The 23,570-nt window shown below is 41.6% G+C and overlaps 1 protein-coding gene across 5 annotated transcripts in view; it reads right to left on the bottom strand.

The window, feature by feature from the left end:
• Positions 1-23,570, bottom strand: part of CCDC186 (coiled-coil domain containing 186) — a 48,470-nt gene that overhangs the window by 5,554 nt on the left and 19,346 nt on the right. For 4 of the 5 annotated variants that reach the window (XR_009463137.1, XM_059730136.1, XM_059730137.1 and 1 more), the window contains 11 exons: positions 21,106-21,234; positions 19,693-19,905; positions 17,291-17,410; positions 15,512-15,637; positions 15,097-15,195; positions 14,408-14,494; positions 13,358-13,500; positions 7,674-7,929; positions 5,164-5,353; positions 4,082-4,162; positions 1,728-1,938 (listed from right to left, as the gene is read on the bottom strand). Coding sequence is in view for 4 of the 5 variants with exons in the window: in XM_059730136.1 (XP_059586119.1) it covers positions 1,728-1,938; positions 4,082-4,162; positions 5,164-5,353; positions 7,674-7,929; positions 13,358-13,500; positions 14,408-14,494; positions 15,097-15,195; positions 15,512-15,637; positions 17,291-17,410; positions 19,693-19,905; positions 21,106-21,234 (1,655 nt within the window). In the remaining variant the exon portion in view is untranslated. The remainder of the gene's footprint in view (positions 1-1,727; positions 1,939-4,081; positions 4,163-5,163; positions 5,354-7,673; positions 7,930-13,357; positions 13,501-14,407; positions 14,495-15,096; positions 15,196-15,511; positions 15,638-17,290; positions 17,411-19,692; positions 19,906-21,105; positions 21,235-23,570) is intronic. The other variant, XM_059730139.1, reaches the window with a different exon arrangement.

The following is a 23,570-nucleotide window of genomic DNA, read 5'->3' as shown; positions in this document are numbered from 1 at the left end:
CCAAGCCCAGGACTGAAGGCTTTCACTTCAGCAAAGGACCAAAGAGCACACAAGATTTGTACTTCTAACTGTTCTTGGAGACGTAGCTTGACTACGGTCTAAAGCAATTCCAGAACGCATCTCTCTTTGTCAGTTTTATTTGCACAAAAAAACAACTAAGGAGATGTGACAAAGCTTCCAAGCAGATAAACTGTCACAACTTGAATTCAACATTTACATTATGAAACAACTCTTAGTAATACATTCCTACTGTTTGTCCACAGGATCTCTACCTCGTTCAGTGAAAGGGATGTACCTGTGCTGGGAAGGAATCAATCAGAGCTGTGGAAAGGAGACTGCCTGGAAGACCTTTACATCAATAATGCTAGAAGGGGAGCAGCAAATGATGCAGGGGATGACAAAGAGAAAGGATGGGCTCATGCTTAAATCGGTTAGATGTCCACCTGGAGATGTGGATTCTGCCCATGCCTGTCACACAGGTCAGTCACTTAAACTAAACTTTTCAAAGATGTTACCAATTGTTCGCGCCTCGTTTTCTAGTTCACAACTTGAGACCTGAGAGTTCGAATTTCAGCAGTGCTGAGAGCTCCTACCTGACTGAGGTAAAAAAAAATGAGCTTCAAGGCTTAGGCGTGCTACACGGTGTTGACTACTCTGAGAAAGTACGGATCTGGGGAAGACACCCCACCAGAAATCCTCGGTGCCTCTGTCTGCCACCTACAGAATGATGAATACCATCCCACTCCCATCTCAGACATGCAGAGATGTATCCTAAAAGTGTCAAGCACTCAGATATCCTAATGATACATGCCATAGGAAAACCCATGAGGAAATAGCAATAATTCTGTCTTCAGAGGACAGTGTGAATAGCGTACACTAAATGGCCAGACACAGAACAACCAACTGAGAACAAAACCTATTAAGCAACTGTTCATTCACTAAGTTGCTATCCACTGGTTCAGAGACCAGTTTGCTCTGACTCAGATCAGGAATTACTGCCCTAAGGTTACTGAGTACGCACAATTAATAGACAGAATCCCTACCGCAGAGAGCTTACAATCATTTGAGGCACCAATATAATAAATGGGCGTATTTCATAAGGGATCAATTTAACAGCAAAAAGCAATTCCCCAGAAAAAAGACAGCATATATATGACTTCTTCCACTCTATGACCAGCTATAACTGAACTGGGCAACCCCACAGGAAAAGCCTACCCTGTAAGCAGCACCATAACCAGAGCCCAGTATATCACACTCTTAAGTATATGCCTTTAGCTCTGATATTTTTTACAATATATATCAAATATTATCTGTTATTTTTACTGTACACAAAGGCCCCCACTAGGAATTATGCAAGACTCTACATGCAAGAGGCAAGAATTTTTGTGGAGGATATCTTTTATTGGACCAAGTGCATGGGTAGAATAGACCTAGGCAAGCATTCAGGTATAACAGCGGTTCGCAAATCTGCAGAAATCCCAGCCCAATGAATTAAAAAAAAGTAAATGGACCATGATAGCGATCCACAGCCTCCTAGTTGGTCACTTTTTCTAGAACTGTTTTACAATAGTAAGGTAAAAACTATGATCTTTGAGGTACACTGTGGCTGCAGCTATCTTATCCTAATTTTTCTCTGTTTTAAGCCAATTAATTGTCTTACATAAGATTCTAAGTCACAATGCAGCAGCCAAGCACCAAAGACCATATGATTCCAGTGGGGTACATACTTGGTTTTTTTCCTGATTTCCTCCACCAGTTGCTTAATGTGATCCTCCATGAACTCCATCTTTTCATTTTTCCGAGCATGAGCCTTCTGTAGCCTGACTATCCTCTCAATCAGGATAGCCTTGTCCACTTCTGGGAAGTTATCCACAGCTACCGAAGAACCAGTATTCTCAGGCGACCTATCTTCATTGCTGCTTCGAGCATTAAGGGAACCTGCCAATGCAGTCACGTGCTCATTAAAGAATTCCAAAGTAAAAAATAAAGTATTTCTGTTCCACCCAGCTCCACATACACCATCCAGTAAATCACTACCATTTGCAGCAGCCCCGGACTTTGATTAAATACTGTTTTCACAGAATGCTGATCTCATTTAGCCATTACCGGGTTTGCCTGTCCACTGTATTCATATAATTTTAATGCATCTGTTCAGAAAGTGGTAAAACTCCTTACGATGAGCACAACTGTACTGATGTAAAGGATATATTTATATCTCCATAAATGTATTACTGGTGTTATTGCCCCAGCAGAAGGGGCTGACTGGTTTTACCTTCATAAGGTTCTAAACTGATATAGTTAAAGCTTTATGAAACTTCAGCGTAGACCAGCAAATCTCCAACACGAGTGCCCCAAACTTAGCCTCTTCCTACTTAATGACAGGAGGGATCCTGAAAAGCTCTGAGGCAACTTTAAAAACAGTGGGGAGAGTAAAAAGAAAAGGCTCAATACAGCAAATCCACACGCTGACAGAACATGTAATTTTTTATATAAATCAACCTAATTTAATACTATCTGTTACTGATCAAATAAATTAATGCCTAGATGCTGAAGGCGAAAAATTATCTTAGTGCTAAAAATAATAAAACAATGTTCTGCATAAGTACACTAGGCCTTTAAGGGGTGTAGGTTGTAGCCGTGTTGGTCTAAAGACATAGGCAGACAAGGTTCTGTGCGTGAATCTGATATCCTTTATTAGACCAACTTAAATAGTTGGAAAACAATTATTAAGCAAGCTTTCGGGTTCAAAAACCCTTCGTCAGGCTAAGGAAGTTTCTGCAGTTGGTGCGGGCTCTTCCTGGATGGAATGAAAAGTAAACCAGCCCAGCCGCTGGCTTCTTTACTCTTCATTCCATCCAGGAAGAACACGCACCAACTGCAGAAACTTCCTTAGCCTGACGAAGGGTTTTTGAACCCGAAAGCTTGCTTAATAATTGTTTTCCAACTATTTAAGTTGGTCTAATAAAAGATATCAGATTTACCCAAAGAACCTTGTCTGCCTAGGCCTTTAAGTGCATTAACTGATTTACCATTTACCCAGTATCAAATATCAATATCAAACCACGTTGGAGCCAACCGCTAATATCTCTTTTGACTAAGTTTAAGGAAATCATCTAAGAGCCCCTCTAGACTTTCAGGTAAAGGCGCAGTAGGATCTGAGGCGTGATCCACACATGCCTGGCAGGAGCTGTGATTATGGGATCCAGCATCAGATCCAATTACGCCTTACTGCCAGTGCAGAGGGAGCCCAGGATCGCAATTTCGGGCTCCTCCTGCACCAACAAGTAGCAAGCTTCTGCAGCTGCGAGCTGGACACCAAGGAGACTCACATCTGCAGCAGCGTCCCATGCCAGCTGCAGGGCTCACAGCCAGGGCAATGTGTGGTACACCCCTGTGGCTGCGAGCCCTCTCAGCTAATAGGGCTCCCAGCCAGGCAGGACCTGGCCACACACTGAATTAATGGTGTGATAAGACCAAGCCACAAAGTTGTTACACATTTTTTGTGGAATAACTTTGCAACTTATCTTTTATTAGACCAACTGCCATTGGTCCTTGTTTTATCATGCCATTAACTGAATGTATAGTTGGGTCACACACAGCTTAACATGAAGTTAACTGGTTATTCACGCCTTAAGTGTAATGTGTATATGGGGTCTAAGGTATTTTTAAACATCAATGCAATAAAAATTGAAAAAAGTAGGAGCTAGCTCTCATGGTTATTGTTTAACTCTTGTAATCAAAGCATGTGGCTACACTTATATCGAGAGGCCTAGGTATTATGTTCTCAGCCATAATAGTGAATGGCAGTGAATTTCACAGGTAAATTATGCAACAGGTAAAAATGAAGCTGTTTCAAACTGCACGTATTTCCAGATACTTCATAGTGGCAGGTACTGCACTTCTCAGGTCTATGTACCGAGAGACAAAAAAAGAAAGGGGGGGGGGAAGGAGACAAGAGACCAAACTTTAAACAGACCTGAGGGCTTTCATCGGGCAAATGGGTGCAATACTGTATCTCTGGGTATTTACAGGAGACTATTTTGTTAAAACAGTAAAAACTTCAAACCACTATTTAAGTTACCTGATGAGCTAGAACGACTTCCCATGCTGCTGACTTCTTTATCATAACTACCGTTTTCAATCTGTTCCAGTTTTCTTCGTGCTAACAGTAAAAGATGATGAGGGTTACCAAAATGAGGATAAACCTTAACCCAACACAGTATATATATAGCTTCCAACTTTAGAGAAATTCAGGCATTTTTCAAAATACTAGTGCCTGAACTCTTTTGAGAAAAAGCAGGGTCTAACATTTATTAGTTTGTTCTGCCCCAGTTCTGGGTGAGAAAAGAATTCCATGTACTACACAGTCTTGGAACAATGACACATACTACTGATCCAACATGCTTTTTAAGTAACTAGTGAAGGACATAACACAGCTCTGTTCTATGGAATCAGTGTTATCCTAGTTGTCATTGTTCCTGGTAGCTGACAGCCGAGTTTGTTCCTCCCAGGAGCTGGATGATGCTACAGTAAAAAGGGGAAAATGCATGTGAAGAGGAAAGGTTCATACACGCATACACAAGGGAAACAGAATTCCCTCTTGCACAATATGAAGACGAGACAAAAGCTGTGTTTCCATGCAAACTCCAAATGCACATGTGATTATCATCAAACTGCATTCGGAACGGATGCACTTCTGAACTATTAATGTTTTTCACTTACTTCGCACACAAATTATTCACCAGTCTTCCTACAACCATAATTAAACTGATAAAGCTCTTTGATAAAAATCAAACAATAAATGCCACAAACAATCCCAGCTCCAGTAAGGGCTTAGGAAAACGTTGGCAGGTTCTGAACACACAATATAGCAGAATTCAGATAAACCAAATTTACCCAGAAGAATATCACAACTGGTATAACCAGGGAAGGTAAAAATCCAAGAGTTTGTGTTTGTTTGTTGTAAGATGGCTGTGTTACATGGGTTTATTTACTTTACGGCAAACCTATTTCAAATCATGCAATCATGATTTACTGTTGATGAGGTGCAAACAGTGTTCTTTAGCAATGAATGGAGAGAGCCAGAACCCCTCTCTACCAGCACGGGGGGGAGGGACCATATTAGTGCGCACACTACTGTTTGGAGCTGGAAAAAATTTCAACCTTGCTGAAGTTGTTTGGTGAGATCTTTAAGATTTGCTGTGTGCTTCCGCTTTTGAGTAACCAGCTCATCCTTTAGTTCATCCACTTGGGTATTCAGCGCTGTTAGCTCTTTCTGTCGAGAATCTAACTCCGTCTGCAAGGCCAAGACCTCATGTCTGCGCAGCTCTTCCTCCTTCTGCAATTTGTTGGTCTGAATTTACAATGTTAAAAAAAAAAGACAAATAAAAACCAGAAGTAACCATCTGCTTAACAAAAACAACACATTCACTTACACTGCACCTGCCTTCTATCCAAGGATCTTGCACTCTTTTATATCACAATTAAGATCAACATGACCACTGTGGAAGGGTGCCATGACTAGGGTTACCATACATCCATATTTTCCCAAGCATGTCTTCTTTTTGGATTATCTGATCTCCATCCAGGTGGTTTTTTGAAATCTCAACCAGTGTCTGAGATTTTGCTCTGTTCCACTAGCAGGAGCAGGGGAAGGGCGATTGAAGACAGGGGGCACCACATGCGTGTCTGTGCCTGTGTCGGCGGGGCAGTGCCTGGTGGTGCTGGGGGAAGCTGTCCAGGTACTGGGGCAGGGTAGGGGGGCGGTGGGGAGGCACCTGCCCCACCAGCAAGGGAAGGGGATGGGGGCCCTTCAGGGGCAGCAGGGAGCTCCATGGCTGGGCTAGTGGCACCAGGGCTGGTGCTAGTGCTTGTGGGGGTGGGGTGGCCAGAAGATGCTACCGCAACTAAGGGAGGGTGGGAGGAGTGGCATGGCTAGGTCACCTGGAGCGGTACTGGAGCCCCAGCCCGGGGGGGGGGGGGGGGGGGGGGGGGGGGGGGGGGGCGGCCATAGCCCTCCCCTTCTCTTGCCTCCAGCCCACTCTAGGGCCAGACTTACTCTCCCACTGCCACCTGCCATGCTCCAAGCTGGTTGGGACAGGGGCAGCTGGGGGCCTCCTCCAGCAAGGCTGAGGGGAGCAGGGGGCTGCAGGTAGGGAATAAGCAGCACTGGCAGGATTGGAAGGGCTGTGGGTAGGGAGTAAGAGGCACCAGCATGGCCTAGGGGGTTGGGAGTGAGAGACACCAGTAGGGCCAGGGGTCTGCAGGATGGGAGTGAGGGGCAGCAGGGATGGGGGACTGCAGGTTGGGAGTGGTGTGTCCCCCTGACAGATGTCCTCTTTTCTGAAACTGGAAATATGGCAACCCTAGCCAGGGCAACATGTCAGCAACTGGACCAGCAAGGGAAACCGAGAGCCCTGACTTTTCATCCTCAATGCTCTTAGGGTGGTGCAAGGGATGCTCCCCAGTAGCAATTCCTCTGATCAAACACATCAGGGAGAAATGGAAAACCTTAGTTTGAGAGGGAACTAAAAGAGCTTCAGTTGTTTAGCCAAGCAAGTCAAAGGCTGAGCGGATATACCATACTCTTTATAAACAGATTGACAGTACGCACTGAGGGTATACAGATGCAGAAGAGCTATTCCAGGACAGCTGGCACAGAACAAAAGGGTATAAAGTGGCCACAGATAAATTTAGGCTGGAAATCAGGAGTAGGTTTCTAAGCAACAAAGAGAAGCCTTGAGAAGGAGCTTGATAAATGTATGAATGGAACAGCACAATATGGCTGCAGGGGACTAGACTCTATGACCAATGTTCTTCCGGTCTGAATGCCTGAAGACAAAAGGCAAGGCCTTAAAAGGTTCTAGTCTTCCACCACACAAGTAAATCCTTTTTTTTCCAAGCCTGGGCTGTCACTCGGAGGCACTTTGATTAACCACACAAATGCCACGGTTTAGATCACTAAACCACACTCTTGCCAGCCTAACTTTTCCACTTGTGTCTGTGCATACCTCCTTCCAGAATGAAATCATCTGTCCTAGCAAAAGCTGTCTCTACACCCAGGACTGATGTTTCATCTGTATCAATCCCACTGTCCCTCAGCCAACATAACTATGCCAGCTGAAGTTCCTTGTGCACACCAAGTTTAAACGAGGGACATTCAGAAACCAGTTTCATGTGCAAATCACATCATGTAAAATGCCAGATCAATGCAATCCATGACACTGAACTCACACTATGACTCCATTCACACAGCCCAGGCTCCATCCTGGGTCGTCACCCCTACAACTCTAGAGGACAGCGATGGGGAGGGGGGCACAACTTTGTGTTTGGAAGGGCAGAAAAATAGCAACAAGATTCTTCCCTCACCCCTAAAGACAGCAGGTCTTAGATTTCACTACCACTGGGATACATAAGGCCATCCACACACCAGATTTGTTACTGCACTAAGTTGGCAGACTCAGGAATCTGCTCCTACTGCTGCTGCACTGGCTACATTCAGATCATGTTTTCAGTCTTTTATTTCCAACCACAAGGGTCAGAATCTTTCATTTTCTTTTGAACAAAAGCCAAAATTCTATCCTCATTATGTAGCCGAAGAAGCTGGAGCCCCAAATCTATACCTTAAACCAGTCCATATCAGATAACCTACGGACACTGTGCACTGTACTCACCACATCATCTTTGGTCTGTCTCACATGTTCCAGCTGCCTCTGTAACTCTCTTTCACTGTAAGTGAGCTTATCGAGCTGGTTCTGTAACGAATTGTTTTCAGACTGAAGCTGTGCATTCTTACTGGTTAGTTTTTCAGTGAATACCAGTAGCTCAGACTCTCTTTTCCGACTGCCTTCAATGTCCTTTTGGAGATCAGTAATCAAGGAGTTCAGACTATCCACTTCTTCCTTCAATGCATCGATCTCTTGTTCATCTCTGCCAAAACAATGATACAGTTTTTAAAGACTTTGCTTGAGTTTAAATATAAACATGAATGAATTAAATGGCTTTCAGACTGCCAATGAGCTATCAGTGCCCCCCAGTCATACTTGTGAGAATGGCCAGTAAAGATCAGGTATAAGCACTACCTGAACTTGCAAATTCAATTTACTAAGTGGTACAACCCTGACTGAGGTGCAATTTCACAAATAAGCGGCAGTTCCAAAGGGGCTCCATACGCGAGGACCCCCTTGGAAGATATGGATCCAGTATAGAAGGCACAACTAATCCTGCCTAGTGTATCCCTGGCTAATCTTGTAGAATAGCAGGGTTTACATGCACATCTCTGCAAAAATATTTTCCAAACTTCCATAGTGATTTTTTGGAAATTATTAATAAGTGCAGAAATATTTCCTCACAGTGTAAACAGACCTCTAATCTTTTCTTGCTTTTTGGTATCATTCAGAGTACACATCTAAATTCTGCCCAAGTGGTTTATTACCACACATTCACCGAGTTTACATTTCTTCTAATATACCTGGATATAAAACAGACCAAAAAAACCCTTAAGGATTGTAAAAGCATTATCTGTTCCTTATATTAAAGATGGGCTTATCTTTAGACTATTAACCTCCTTTGTGGTCAAGTATTTCTCTTTATTCTAATCTGATTGAGGCTGTAGCTGACTGAAGTGGGAAGCTAGAACAGTAAATTATGCTGTTTTCAAAGTGGACCAATGTATCACAGGCAAATGAAACTGGAGGAGTTTCAAATTCCAGTTAACCCCTACGGGGAAAAAAGTCACAGCAATAAATCATTCGGTCTCAAAAACGATAATCTGTTTCTGTTTATTTGATATAACGGGCCAGAAACCAACTTTTTCTCAAAAGGCAGAAAGAGATGCATTTTGTTAAAAGCTAAGGCGACGGTTCCCAATCTGTGGTACAGGTACCACCAGTGGTACGCAGACAACCTGTCAGTGGTACGCGTTAACTGATTTATTATAATTATAGGACAAAAATTTGCTGGTGGTACTAGAGGTTGAACTGAAAAATGTGCTGGTGATACTTAAGGTTGTATTGTTTTAAATTGGTGGTGCGCAATCTGTCAGAGTTTGGGAACTGCTGAGCTAAGGTACTTCTAACAGTAGTAGCCACTTTTCTATACTGCTTATATTTGATATAAATAGAATCTTAATACATGGTTTACTAAAGATTAATGTTTAGGTGAATTAAATGGGTATTCAGCTGTCAGATGTGGTAGAGTCCAACTAGTCAAAAGACTGGCTATACCCAACAGCTATTGCATGACCTAAAAGCAAGACCTCTGTTACTGATGTAGCGCACTCATGCACAAGGCAAACTTGTCTGTCTGGTTCCTAGGACAAATTTCCATCAGTTAGAAATATCTACTACATCTACAAAAATGTGGAAAAAAGAAATTACTCAGTGAGAACTCCCTCAATGTGAAAGAGTACTAAAGAGGTTGACATGGAGATAACCACCCAAAGATTTCTGCAGGGTGTAGTCAGCTTCTCGCTTTGCTCCCAGGAGCTCCTCTCTGCACACCAGTGTGCTCTCTGGACACAGTCCAGCTATACAGGCAATTTGTGATATTTTCAACCCCACAAAAGCAAATCAAAGGATACAATATACAAGCCTATTAAGAATCCCAACAGAAGACTGGCAGCTAAGCCACATTATTAAACGATACCTACAGAAGGATTTTTTCTCTTCTTTGTGACATGTAAAGGCTGCCTGGAAGGGTTGTTTTGTTTTGTTTTCCTCCTAGAAAAATCAGTATCATCAGGTCTCCTCTTTTCTGCTCTTGCTAAAAAATTCACAAGGGAGGACGCCTGTGAATTATATATTTATTGTCTGCTGAAGTCACAGTGTTGACCCTTCAGTGAAGGTTAATATCCTAATTGTTTAACAGATGTTAATGAGAAGAAACCAAAACTCCCTCTCACTCAATTGTTCTTTTGACATTTTTTCCACTTATTCTTCAGTAACACAGGGCCTTTTAAATTCAACTACATAAAGATCCCCAGAAAGCCTCTCTGCCATTGCTGAAGCATGTTGTGTGCAAAGTCAAAAAGCAAAATAAATTCCATGCCCCCTTTAGACTCAGTCCCTCTTAGTAGAAGAACTAAGGGTGTTAATTCTCACTCTATTGAAAGAAATAAATGACAGTCTACAACATCCCACCTCACTTTTCAATAATCTAAATCACTTGCTCCAAACTCCTTCCTAATTTTGAAAATACAGCGTAATTCTTACAATTCTTTGCTGAAGCCTGCTCTTAGTCCCTCTTCCCTCAGAGGCCAAAATAATGCTCAGGGTGCCCCCACTGCTATGGTTGGCATTGTATTCAATATAGGACACTTACTGCTTTATCTTATATTTTCATCTATGCTGATACAGCCAACCATCTCTGCCTTAAAAAAAATTGCCTACTGGTACCCTCAATCGAAGTTCTCAGCTATTTTTATTACAATAACCCCATTCACAGCTCCACACCACAGAATAATGTACACTGCCCATTCCAAAGCAAACCGGCTCGCTAGGACTGGAAGGGATCTTGACAGATCACCTAGTTCAGGGGTTCTCAAAGTTTTTATGCTGTGGCCTGGCAAACCGCAGTGCGGAAGTGACTGCAGCTCGGCAAACCGCAGCCCAGTAGTCACAGCCGACCGTGGCCAGAATTTCCGACCGGCAGATGGATAAGGATACCCCCATCCACCGGGAAGAGGGGGTGGCCTCTCCGCCAAGCTCTGGGGAGATGTGGTTTGCCAGTCCGCGGACACTTTCGGTCCAGCAGCCAACCCAGGGCTTGAGAACCCCTGATCTAGTTCAACACCTGCAGTAAGACAGAATCAAGTATCACCCCTGCCAGATGTCTGCCTAATCTCACTACTTCCAGTGAAGGGAAGTCCCCAAATAGCCTATTTCAGTGGTTCACTACTCACAAAGGAAAAACATTTTATCTAATGCCCAATCTCAATTATTTTTATTTTATATTGAACCTATTTCTTCTCATCTTTCACCAAGTGGACAAAGGAAAACAGTTGATCACTTATCATTTTTTAACTGCTTTTTAATATCGGAAAACCTTGCATCTCTCCTCAGCCTTCTCAAATCAGACCAGGGGCTGCCAAACTGGGGGTGCCAATCAGCTGTCTAAATCCCATGCCTGGCAGCTCTAGCTGGAGTGTTACACGGGATGGCAGAGGCTCCGGGCAAGGGGGGTGAAGAGCTTTCTCGCCAGGGACTTTAAACTCCATACCCGACAGCCTAGCCAGGTTTAAAGTTCCAGGCAGGAAAGCCTTTTTCGTTCCCCGCACCATCCCCACCCCATAGCCTCAGGCTGGGGCCAATACCACATCAGGACTAGTTCCAGACCCAACAACTGGCTGATGGCAAGTGTCAGGTGTCAAAAACCAGCCATAAAAGGGTTCTACATTATATGTAGAACCTTTTTATGGCTCATTTGCCATTTTATGGCACCTTAAATTGGGTACATGTCTAGCCCTCCTGCCATTTATGCTGCCTTTCCTTTTCTTTTTCATGTTCTTGTGACAAGGTATTTAGCAGAATTCATAGATTTCAGTGAATCTGACAGGCTGTGCGGTGAATACTTCTGCTACGGTCTTGAACTTGTGACCTCTTGGGCCTTAGCGACTGCACCACCCCAGCCCATTTATGCTGTGATTAACATGCTAATGTAATGCGTAGATGAGGCCTGAAGCATGTTTTCAGATTCAACATCCTTTTCATCCTCCTTAGATATTCTCATGGTTAATGGAGGGAAGGGGGTTATTTTTTTCTTTGTCCGGTCTTTGCCAGAGAGATAAAAATTATTATTCTATACAAAAACTGAATCAGAGGTAACAAAACCTATACAAAAGAATGAAAAAGCTACACAAGAATCAGAATAGCATGGCTAAATAGAATGATAGATAGTCATATTTCCTGGACCAAATCTAAGGGATAAATATTAGAGGAACAGATAACTAAGTGTATCTGAAACATATATTGTGCAATAAGTAGGGACCTACTGAAATCTGCAGGGGGAAAATAAAAGCAAACTTACGGAAAATAAAATACTGCCTCCCCAGAGGCAGCCAGCAGTTTTCAGGGTGCTGCGGCAGCCTGCCTGGGCAGGAAAGGGGGGAGAGGGGACTGCCTGCTTGGAGGACTGCTGGCAAGATGGCTGCCGCCCCCACCCCTGATTGGCTACAAGGGCTGCCTGTCGTGGCCCCACCCCTCTCCAACAATCAGTGGCAAGGGGCAAGGCTGCATGATGACAGCCCTCGCAGCCAATGAATGCTCTGCCCATGAAATAGCTGCTGGGCCCCATAGTCTGCCCGCAAAAATCGGGGGGCAGCCCCCTCGAATTCAGTTGGTCCCTTGCACATATATGATTTTAATTAATTTGGCAGCTTCTGATCTATGGTTACCTTTTAAGGATCACAGTGTACACTGCTGTTACACTGTTGTATTTGGTAACTGCAGTTTTCCTAGAAAAGACTGATGGCATATAAGGAACTGAAAACATTCATTTGTGTACCCCTGAGGAAGGCCGACAAATTGCTGAAATATTGTCCCATGGCAAATGAAAACTGCTTGCAAGTACTGCAGGGATATGTAGGTGGATTATTTGTGATGCTCATCTGCCTCCAGAACAGTTCGAATGTGTGAAAAGATAATATTTGTGTTCTATTTTACATAAACCATATGGAAATATGGTTATGCCCAGACACTGTTCTGGGATGTCCATAAGCCAAATTCTCCTCCAGCTTAGAGTAGAGGGTGTGGGGTAAGCCAACATTTGCTACAGTGCAGTTAAGGGAGCTTTGCCAGAACCAAAACTAATTCAAGAGAAGAGAATCAGCCCTTCTGTTCCTTAAAAGCTCAGGATTTGATGTAGATAAATTCAAGATGCAACTTAGAGATGCAAATGAGCTCAATACTAGGTGAATGTTCTGAAAATCACATGTTAATGAATATAAATTAAGGTTTCCTTTAAGTGCTTCAATTCACCCATCACAATAAAAGAGCTTGATCCTCTCAGCTCAGCTGCCTCTTTCCTGGCTCTTGAATCACATGAGCACTGAACAGTTTCCCTGCACGGAAGCTGAACAGTCAGCTCCAGAATGCACACTTATTTTTATCCTGACAGGTCCCATTGTTATATGATCTATTATCTGTAATATTATCTCTTATCTGATCATCACATTTCATCAACATAATATTCTTGGGTACATTTAAATCATTCAGAAGTTTTACAAGGGGCTCTACTGGAACAGGATGGATTCCCTGAGGACACCCAAGTACAATACATACCAAGGCAGAAATATTTTTAAAACAAAAACATGCTGCAGATTTAAGGGAAGTCTGTTTTAAATCCACACTTTAATGTATACCTTTGATGTTGTTCCTGCAGCTGATCAACAATTTTCACTCTGTCCAGCAAATTCTGAATCTCAGCCTTCTGCCGATTAATGATTTCTTTGTACTTAGATAACTCATCATCTGTTCTCAACCTTTCATCCTCTAGACACCTCACCTAAATGTAGAAGATAAAAGAAACTATAAGCTTATTTTCTTAGCAAACTTCAGAGCTGGTAAGTTTTATATGGCAGTCTAAAGTTCTGATTAATTATTATAGTATAGTATTGCCTTCCTGTTTTTGAACATGAAGTGTACATATAATTGGATTCAAAAGCTAAATTAAATATTAATTTTAGTCATATGAATATGAGAAAGCTATAAATATCAGCTGCTTAAAAGGACCAAATTAAATAAAATAAATAGGGGCAATACAATCTTCCCTAAAGTTTCATAACTCTACAAACATCAAGGAATCAAGCCTCCTTAACTTCACCCTCTTCCTCCTATTAACAAAGCCAACGTACATCATGCCCTCCCAACCCTTTTCTCCAAGGACCAGCCCTATGGGGTCTGCACTGCTCCCCTTCTAGCCAGGATCAGGATGAGTTATTTGGCAGTGGTCTATGAGGCAGTGGTCTATGGCCCTCATTGGCCTTCAAACAACACCCAAACACAGTTGAACTCTAATCCTTTGTGTAATTCTTCTGCCAGTTAGGACAAACTCTATTTGTGCTGCTTGTAAAGATGCATATAGTGCAGTTCTACATAAATATACACCACACAGACAGTATCATCAGTCGTTTTCAAAACCTACTCAGGTACTCCTAATAGCTTTGCTGTAAAATGTGGCAGAGAAAAAAAAAAGGGACAGCGAGAGGTACCAGCTCAATGACACTCCAAGAAACACTGGCTAGATCAGCCATTCCTAAATAATGCAGACCCCTTGAATTCATCCTACAAAGTCCTCATTCTATAACGTATATGGTGAGACTACATGCAGTGACTGTGTTTCATCTATCTGATGTATTGCCAAAAGTTTTATACTCCATTTTCAACCTGTGGCTACAACAATCTCTAGTTACCTTTGTTCTCAGTGTACGCAGCTCATCCATGCCCTCTTTAAATGTTCTTTTCAAGTCCTCCAGTTCTTTGATTTTGGCATGATGTACCTGGTAAAGAAGGAGAGCATCACAATAAGCCTCAATCTGAGGCAGGAGAGTCTGAACATTGTCTGTAAGGCAGCACTCTGTGCCACAAACCTAGAGTAGCACTGTGCTTTCAGCCAGGAGCTGGGAAGGCTGGGGTGGCAACAGGAAACGTGGAGTAGCAGCAGTAGCAACAGCCACCTCTGACACCTTTGAAACCAGATGCCTTAGTTTGGCCTTTTTGAGAGAATATTACTACTAAAGCAGCAAGTCTCTGCTGAGCAGGTGAGAACCAAGATTCCCTCCTAGATGCTTTTAGCCTTGCCAAATTTGTGATGGCAAAAGGCAACACCAAAACCCTTTCTTCAAACCATGGAGGCCCCATAGCTTCTCAAAAAAGCAATGGTCATTTCCCTCTAACTTTGTTCTTGGAAATGCTTGAATTGCCTTAGCTGGAACATCCCCCCAAAAAAGTGTAGCCTGCAGCAGATACCTGGTACGCAGAATTCGGCCAGAGTAAATATTTGGCAAAGTTATAAGCAACTAAAAACAAGTTCTAATCATAAGAAGCACTGGGCAACTTGGAAGAGAAGCCTTGCTGCCTCTAAGCAACACAACGTGTTTACCTCCAACTGGTCAGACTTTTCCTGCATTTGTTTCTCCAGTTCTCCCTTTGTTACACGGAGTTTTGCATCCAACTCGTTCGATTTAATTTCTTCCGACTCCTACAGGAATGCAAGAAACAAGCACACTTCATTTTAGGAGCATTAAAACAGCCACTCTTTGCCCATTTTATGGGCACGTTATTAATATCACTAACTCTGCAAAACTGCTACATAGAAGCTTTGAGCCTTGCCCCCCAAAGCTGGCCTCAAAACTGGCCTCCCTATTTCTTTTCCATTCATACCTAATCTTTGGACCTGCATATAAAGTGACATGTCATCTCACTTGTGCTATATACACAGTAATCTTTCACTTTATTACAAGTTACGCGGCAAATAGAAAAAAGAAAAATGAAATGCTAAACACGCTAAATTTCACCTCATAAGAAAACACGCCTACTTGGTACGTTTTTATCATTTCTTGGCAGTTTTTCCGTATCTGATCTGCTTCCTCTTTTGCTTGTGTTAACTTCGTTGTTGCATCCTTGAGTCGGTCTCTAGTTTCCTAGAAAAACAGAAATGGATAATGGGTTGAACCTGCCAAGGACGACAAAGTTTTTAACTGAAGAAAATGTGGCTCTTTTCCAAATATTTTCAACTCCACAGTGACCAACTTCTCTCCAAATAGCAATGTATTTTGTTTGAACAACTGCAGCTATTGATGGAGACTGATAACGTGAAAACCCTTAGCTTTTGTTTAAAAATAAAAAATAAAAAAAAATTCCAGGCCTTATGAATGTAGAGAAATTTAACATTATAAATCAGATGAAAGCAAATAAAAATAAGCTGTAGCTAATGACTCGAAAAAAATCTCACGATTTTTAAGCCAACATCATGATTTAGACTTCACCAGTTTCTGTAAGAAGCCATATTTGAATTGTAACCCTCCCTGCCTTCGGTATGAAAAAAAATGGACAGAAGAAATGTCCCATCCCCTGCCCTGCCGCCTCCAGCAATCCTCCTCAAGGTGTTAAAAGGTTTTAAAGGATCATGCTGAGTCTTCCTCAATCCGTATGTAACAGCTGGGTCCTTTAAAGAGACCCAGTTCATCTAATCTATCAAAATTTTACTTAAATTACCCTGTCAGTTGGTACAAAAGACAGTTACTTAAAACTGTAGGAAGGGTTAGCCTGTGACACACATGCCAAAAGAGGCACAGGCACCTCTGTGAGTGGCACGTGGCAGATCAGGGAGAAGATGGGCAGCACAGTGCCAGAGAGGGCAAGCAGCAGAAAGAAGAGCAGCAGATCAGGCAGAGAAAAAGGATATGAGTGGCATTCAGGGAGGGTGTGAGGCTAATCTCTGGCATGCCTGCCAAAAAGGCTGACCCCCGCCGACTTAAAACTCTGTCTGTTCACCTCAGTCAGTCTGCTAAATTTTTGAGTGTTCCCTTTTTCATGTGGTGGTCTGTTTGTCTTTATTCACTGACAGCAAACACAGATTTTCTAGCCAGGTATTTAAATCCCCTGGACTGCTTTAAACATTTCAATCTACACTACTGAACCCTGAGCTCCAGAATAAGCCCTCAAAAACCAGCAAGCAGCACGAGTCAGACAGCTCAGCAAGTGAAAGTCTCTCATCGATAGAACATACATTTTATGAGCCAACGTGAAGTCAGTAATTCTGAAAAAGAAGTTAACAACAGGGGATAAATCCTTTGCAAACAAAACTCATGCATCTAGGAAAACTTTCCTCTTCTGTAATAGATGTTACAGCCCATCCTCTCCATCTTAGACTCCTCAAAGCAAGGACCTTTTACCATGGCTATCTCTTTCCTTTCAGTATGTGTGCATGTAAAAAAGAACCAAGTGCAAAAGCCTAGTTTCCAATTGCTCTTATTTCTCCCCAGTTAGACTGACAAGTGTCGGTAACCTGGATCGTGCACAGATTCTGAACTGGTAAATTCAGAATAGGAAGGGCAAGAAATTCTTAGCAGGGGCTGCAGGGTGTATAATTTTGATTTTGTTATGAGAGAGAGAAGTAAAAGGTCTCTGGCAATCGTAGAGAAACAAAAACCCACTCCAGATATATTCTATTCTGTCCTTCCACAATTTCGCTTCTCAACTGGAAACTTCTTTAATCCACCTGTAGACAGCACAGTCTACAGATGGATTTAGGGGCACATTGTAATCTTACTCCAGGACAGTGCTTTACTAACCTTGTGAGAATCCATTTCTGTTTTCAATTTGTTTTGGGCCCATTTGACTTTGATAACATGAGAGTTTATTTCTTCTTTCAGTTTTTCTATCTCTCTGCTCAATCTAGCAGCTTCGCCTTCCTTAAACCAAAACAGAACACAGGTATTATTTCGTAGACTTTGATCCTCCAGTGTTTATATAGCTATAGCACTCATGTATGATTAGTCTTATTCTAAGTGCAAGCTGTCAACTTTAAGGCTATGATCCTGAAAGACGAACATAACGCTTTAGCCCCTAACTTGTAAATATTCAAATGTTTAGGCCTGAGCTCCCCTAGTGAGAGTGCATCCCTGTCTGCACACATTGCTGGTACATTTAGGGGCTGTCAGGGGTGGCCTCTTCACTACTGCCCCTTTGATTTAAATACAAGGGAACTGCTAGCAGACTGGTTTCCTTGGGGACTGTGACAGTCCAGGAAAACCTAAATTTGATGATCTTCTGAGAAGACTGCAAAGGTGCAGTTTTATTCCTTCAGTAGATTGAGGGGACAGATGCGGGTTCCATGGAGCTAAAACCAGAAGGTGCAAGAAGATACAACTAAATACTTAAGGACTGGTAAAACTTTTGTACAGAACTGATGGAATCCTTGCATAACTGGATACATAAAACAGATCAATACTGGAAAAAAGAAAATAGTCCATTTTAAACCACTCTGTGGTTGTACTTTATATACTATTTATGCCAGCACAATAGTTAGCGTAAAACGCTAACAAAGCACCAGTGTTTTATATGCAACTAAGTACATGTGGTGCAGGGTAACAGCAAATGCTAGCAAAAAAAACACTCCACACAAACCACTCCCTTTCCTATCAATAGCATGAATTGCCAAAGCATAGTTGGCATGACCTTAGATACCAATATCTACAAACCAACATGTCATAAAATACTCCGTGCATTATATTAGACTCCTAGCAACTGCAATGTTATTCCTGAATGGGTCAAGTTTACCTTACCCAAGGTGTTTACAGAAGCATGACAAGAGGGCTGCATAAACACTGCAAATCTTCAGGGCTGCTGTCACAGGTAAACCTGAAGTTAGACCTACCAGCTAAAGTTTCTTTTGCAGGTTTGAGCAGATCCCTTCCTTTTTATAGGCAGGAAAACCACTGAAATATACTTAAAAGGAGGCACCTGAAGCCACAATTTCCTCAAGTTTCAGTGAGCTTACTTTGACTTTCCTTTTCCAGTGAACAACATGTGTTGTGACTGCTCACACCACAAAACAACATTATGAACAAATCCACTAGGTTTAAAGGCAAGGTCAGCTACCAATGGCCCACAGGATGGATTTGTTCCACCAAGCGACTGTCCCCCATCTCTACCGGCCAGATATTGGCCGCGGTTCTCCAGTAGAGGAGAGCAGTCGTGTTCCTCTGCTCCTGAGCAGTTTTGTTGCAGCACTGCCTGCTGCTGTCCCAGCCCTCTGCTTTCTCTTTCGCACCCTCTTATCACAGCTGTTGTTTCTTTCACTACTAAATTTGTGGCTAGCAGGATTTGGTGATGACAGGAATTGGGTGGCAAGGGTAAAGGGCAGCAGCAGTGGCAGCAGCTGCAGTAAGGGGCCATGAGAGCAGCCTCAGCATAGAGCCAAGATAGGTAGGGTGGCAACAAGTGGCTTAGAGGGCCGGTGGCAGGAGCCACCTTTGAACCCAGCTACCTTCATTCAGCCTCCCACACCTTAAAGGTTGCTGACTTGTGGTTTAAAGCTATTATTAAACCTTTATTACTGGGTAGCTGGTACTTTAAAGGAGCCAGCATCTCTTGTTTCTCCTCCTTGCTCACAGTGAACAGAAACTGCTCAGACATAAGACTGTAGGAAACTTCATTGCACCTTTCTTCAGACATTTGTGTGGAATATTAAAAAAGGGCCTGGCACTGCAGGATCTAAGCAGTTGGGGTGCAACCTGTTACTGGCCTCCAAAAATGAGTTCCAGGCTTTCCGAACTGGTCCTGAATAAATCCTGTTTCTTCGCTACTCGCCACCTAAGCAAATTTTTAAAAGCAACAAAACAGCAAGGACACCACAGAAAATCCTAAACGAGTTTCTGCAGTATTTAAACCCCTTCATCATGGCTTGTAGAAGAAGCTGCCTACAAGGCAGGTTTCTCATGTTGTTGCCAAAGAAACTAGTGCATCCTACAGACCTCCATTCAGAGAATTATCTGAAGGCATTTCGGGGAGATGACAATAGGAACAATAGTCTTTTTCCCAAAAGAAAACTCTTTCATAAAATGAATCTTTTTACCAAGATATGAATTCAGTAAAACACATTTCATTCCATAATTATGTTAAGTGAGGTCCAGATTATTCACAGAGTACTTTTAATCGGTTCTTTAAGTCTTGTACAATATGCCTAGCATACCTTGGTTTCATAGAGCTGGTGCAGTCTTCCTTTTTCCTGAGAAACCTGTTTGATTTTATTAGTGTGTTTTTCAATTTCTTTGTTTGCATCTCTCAGTCTTCTCTCAAGTATCTCCTTTTCTTTCCGGAGGTCTAATGATTCCTTTTCTCCTCGAACATATTTCATCACCATGGTTTCCTTTTCTTGGCGCGCTTCTTCACATTTCTTGTTTGCCTTTAAAATTGTTACTCTGATTCCGTTAATAATGCATTTTGCAGTTAGCATTGATAAGTGGGCAATACACATACACAGTACTCCATGCAGTAACTATCGCTGAAGGCGAGGATGCAGATATACATTTTCACTAGCATGATCAGGCTGAACACCAGTGTAATTGTAATGCATACACACAATATGCAGCCCTGTGCTGGTACATGTTATTCTACTCAAGGGAAAGGTAGCCCTAGGAAAATAAGAAGTACTTCTACACCAGTGCATGTTATTGGTGTACAGGTAGCTCTACTCAGTATTTGTAGGAACTGTCCACCTGGGCAGAGGTTGGACCCTTGTGGTTCCTTCCCTGCTATTCTATCCTGGGAGAACAGCTTGCTTAAATGCAAATATGCTGTCATAGCATCCCTGCCACCTAGCGGCAAGGTACTATAATATTGCCTACAGCAACTGGTGACCTGGAGAGAACCAGGTATCAGCCCATTCAGGCCACCAATGTAACTTACTCATGTTTGTAATATTAGGTACATATCTTAAATGTCTGCAAGCCCACAGCTAAATATCTTATTTTAAGGGCATAATCAGCAGACTGGTACAGCTTCAGCATATTTGAGTATTCATAAAAAGCAAAAACATACACACTTGATGCTTCCAAGTGAAAACATTTTTGCAAATAGTGCCAAATCTCTCCCCACGATGTTCTAAACAAGGTCTACTTAGTTGTTTAAAATCACAGAGATCTTATTTTCAAAAACTTACTAAATTTTCATAAGAACAGGAAGCAGAAATTGCATTCTAAAATTCATGCAACGTGGAGAAAGCCCCTGATTTAGTGCAATATTAAGAGAAAAAGATGACCTACCAGCAACAACAAATGATGTTAAATGGTTAACCTGGAATTAGTCATTAAAGGGTGCATTTTAATTGAAATCTGCTGACAACTCGAACCAATACAAAGCAGATTTAAATCAATGAAAATCATTTCACAGATAGGGAAACTAAAATAGCATTAATGGCCTGGATTTTGTATACATAAACATACAGATGCTCTGCCTTTTCAGAGTCTAGGTGTCAAGGACTCTAGTAAAGGTTAAAGTGCATCTTGGAAATCTTAGGGAATCTATTTCTAACATGACGAGGCCGCCAAACATTTCCAAGAAAATTGAATGAGCGATTCAGTGATTAAAAATCAATCTAAGATACCTGGTCCATACGAAATGTCATCTCCTTATGCAATTGCTGAATAGCATTTTTGGCTGCGGCATCTTGGGTTATAAGCTTGTCTTTAGCAGCTTTAACTTCTTTATTAAGCTCTTCTATTTTCGCTTCTAACTGCAAAGCAAACATCATTGAGTAATCAGAGAAGAGACAAGAAAAAAGATTTCAATCAAATTTTGGAAAGATAGGAACATTTCACCTAAATTAGGTGTTACAGCACTTTAAAACAACAAGGAAAATATCAGGGTAGAATAAATTACTATGTGAAAAGGAAGAGGGATTTGGACTAATATCTCTCTCTCTGCTGATGGAGTCTATTGGCAAGGATAACATAAAGGAGCAAAGATTTCAGAATTAGGCCCTATGTTCTAATCCAGCTGCTTAGGTTTGCATTAAAAGCAAGAACCAGACATATGACACCACAAATTCAATACATTTAAGATGCACCTTGAATCACTGCCTAGCAAATAAAATATAACTGATGCATTTGTGCAAGCATGCACATATAATATTAGTTACTTCAGTTATGAACACACAGTACAGAACTGTATAGTTTTTCTCTGTTCAAAGAGAAAAGACTAAATTATTTTCCAAAGACTGACTTCTATAAAAAGAGAGGGGGAGAATGAAAGAAGAAAAAGAGGCTTAAATTTTTAAATGCCATAAATATTACAACTCTCGTTGCTGAAAAGTGCCATTTTAAACTGCAGTGTCAAAAGGTATTTGACTAAACTCATTAAAAAGTAATATTTTCTGAAATTTCCCCAAAATGTGAAACATTAAAGAGCTGGCTTAAAAAACAAGAAACAGAATTCAAAGTAGCATGCTCACTTATCAGTACTACTTTCTGTTATGACACACTTAAGTGAACTATCACAGCAAACTCATGATCCTCACACCATCAGACAGTGATAACAAGGAAATAAGAACAAAGGACAAGTAAGCTGTTTGTTGCTTTAGGCAGGAGTATATGTTTCAGTTTCTAACTTTTTTAATCCATCTTCTTTTCAACCCTCTGTCTAATAATATTCTGTATGTTAGAAAGATTGCAGAGATGTCCAGAAGGCAAAGGAGGCTCCTGTAGTGTGATGCATTCTTCAAGCACTGGAGAACATGACTTTGCCACAGCACTTGAGAATGCCCAACAAATTGAGCAGAAAAAAAAAGACATTAACAGACAGCTATCTGACATGACTGGGATGCTAACACTAACAGTAGTGTTGTATATTAAATTACTAATATAAAAAGTTAGTAGTTTGGATATCATACCACACCACTACAACACATTTACAGTCTGTTTAAAAATCCATGCTGAAACAACAGCAACAGCATTAACAGATAATCCCATTATAAGCACGCAGTGACATCCAGGATGACACTCCCTTCTGCTTCATCACAAGGCTGCTGTCGCAACCCAATGAACAGCAGGGATGTTTTTCTTTTTAGCTGGTGATAGCTTAGAACAAGTGGAAATGTCTGCCATACAGTCCTCCGCCGTGTTGTAAAATATTCACTCGAATATATATATTCGAGTGAATATTTTACAACACGGCGGAGGACTGTATGGTCACTACAGAGGACTAATATATATTAGTTGTAGACCTAAACAACATTTTGAAGAGTGTCTTCTAAAATATACGTATATAGCAGTGATCATAATCTTTTACTAGTTATTTTCTTGGGTTTTCATTTCCTGGTTAGTTTAATAGCAAAATACTAAAAAGGCAGATATTCTTGCACAGACTAAGAAGGAATCTAACCACATTAAGACCTTCAGAGAAAGTACTCCATTCAGCTTAAGTAAAATATTTGGCTCCAAAGGGCAGAAAATCCATAATACGGTGAGATTTTACTATTGTTATCAATTATAAAAATGCTGTAAGACATTAACAGCTAAAGAAGTTCCAATTATAACTTAACTTTTCACTTTAAGATTGCTGCCTACTACTGAAAACAAAATATTTATATATTCTAAAGCAGAGAAGTCAAACTCATCTAGCCCCACAGAGCCACGACAATTAACACTGGCACCACTCATCCTGCCAACCAATTTCTGACCCCATAAGGAGACCAGCTTGCTGGATGGCATAACTCTATGGGTCATATTTTTCACACCCCTGTACTATAGCATTTAAACTTAGATAAATATTTCTTGAAGTGTAGCTTAAAATGACATTGCAGAAAACTGACAGGAATATCCCTTTCAGGTCAATGCAGCATATGTTACATTCCCAACAGGGGTTTTATTCTTGTTTGATTATAAATTCTGGCTTCAGCAGTTACTGCAAAGAGGAAACTCAACTGTGTGCAATACAGGGTCTTCAGTGGGAATCTAAGGCACCAAAATTAAACACAGGGAACCCCAAGAAATACTGAATAGCTGAAACTCCCTTTGACTTCCAGGTGCTCAACACTTCCCTAGTTTGAACCCAAAAACTATTGAAAATAAA

Source organism: Alligator mississippiensis, chromosome 6 (genome assembly GCF_030867095.1).
Source record: "Alligator mississippiensis isolate rAllMis1 chromosome 6, rAllMis1, whole genome shotgun sequence".
Classification (NCBI taxonomy): domain Eukaryota; kingdom Metazoa; phylum Chordata; order Crocodylia; family Alligatoridae; genus Alligator; species Alligator mississippiensis.
This window is presented reverse-complemented; position numbering and strand designations above follow the sequence as displayed.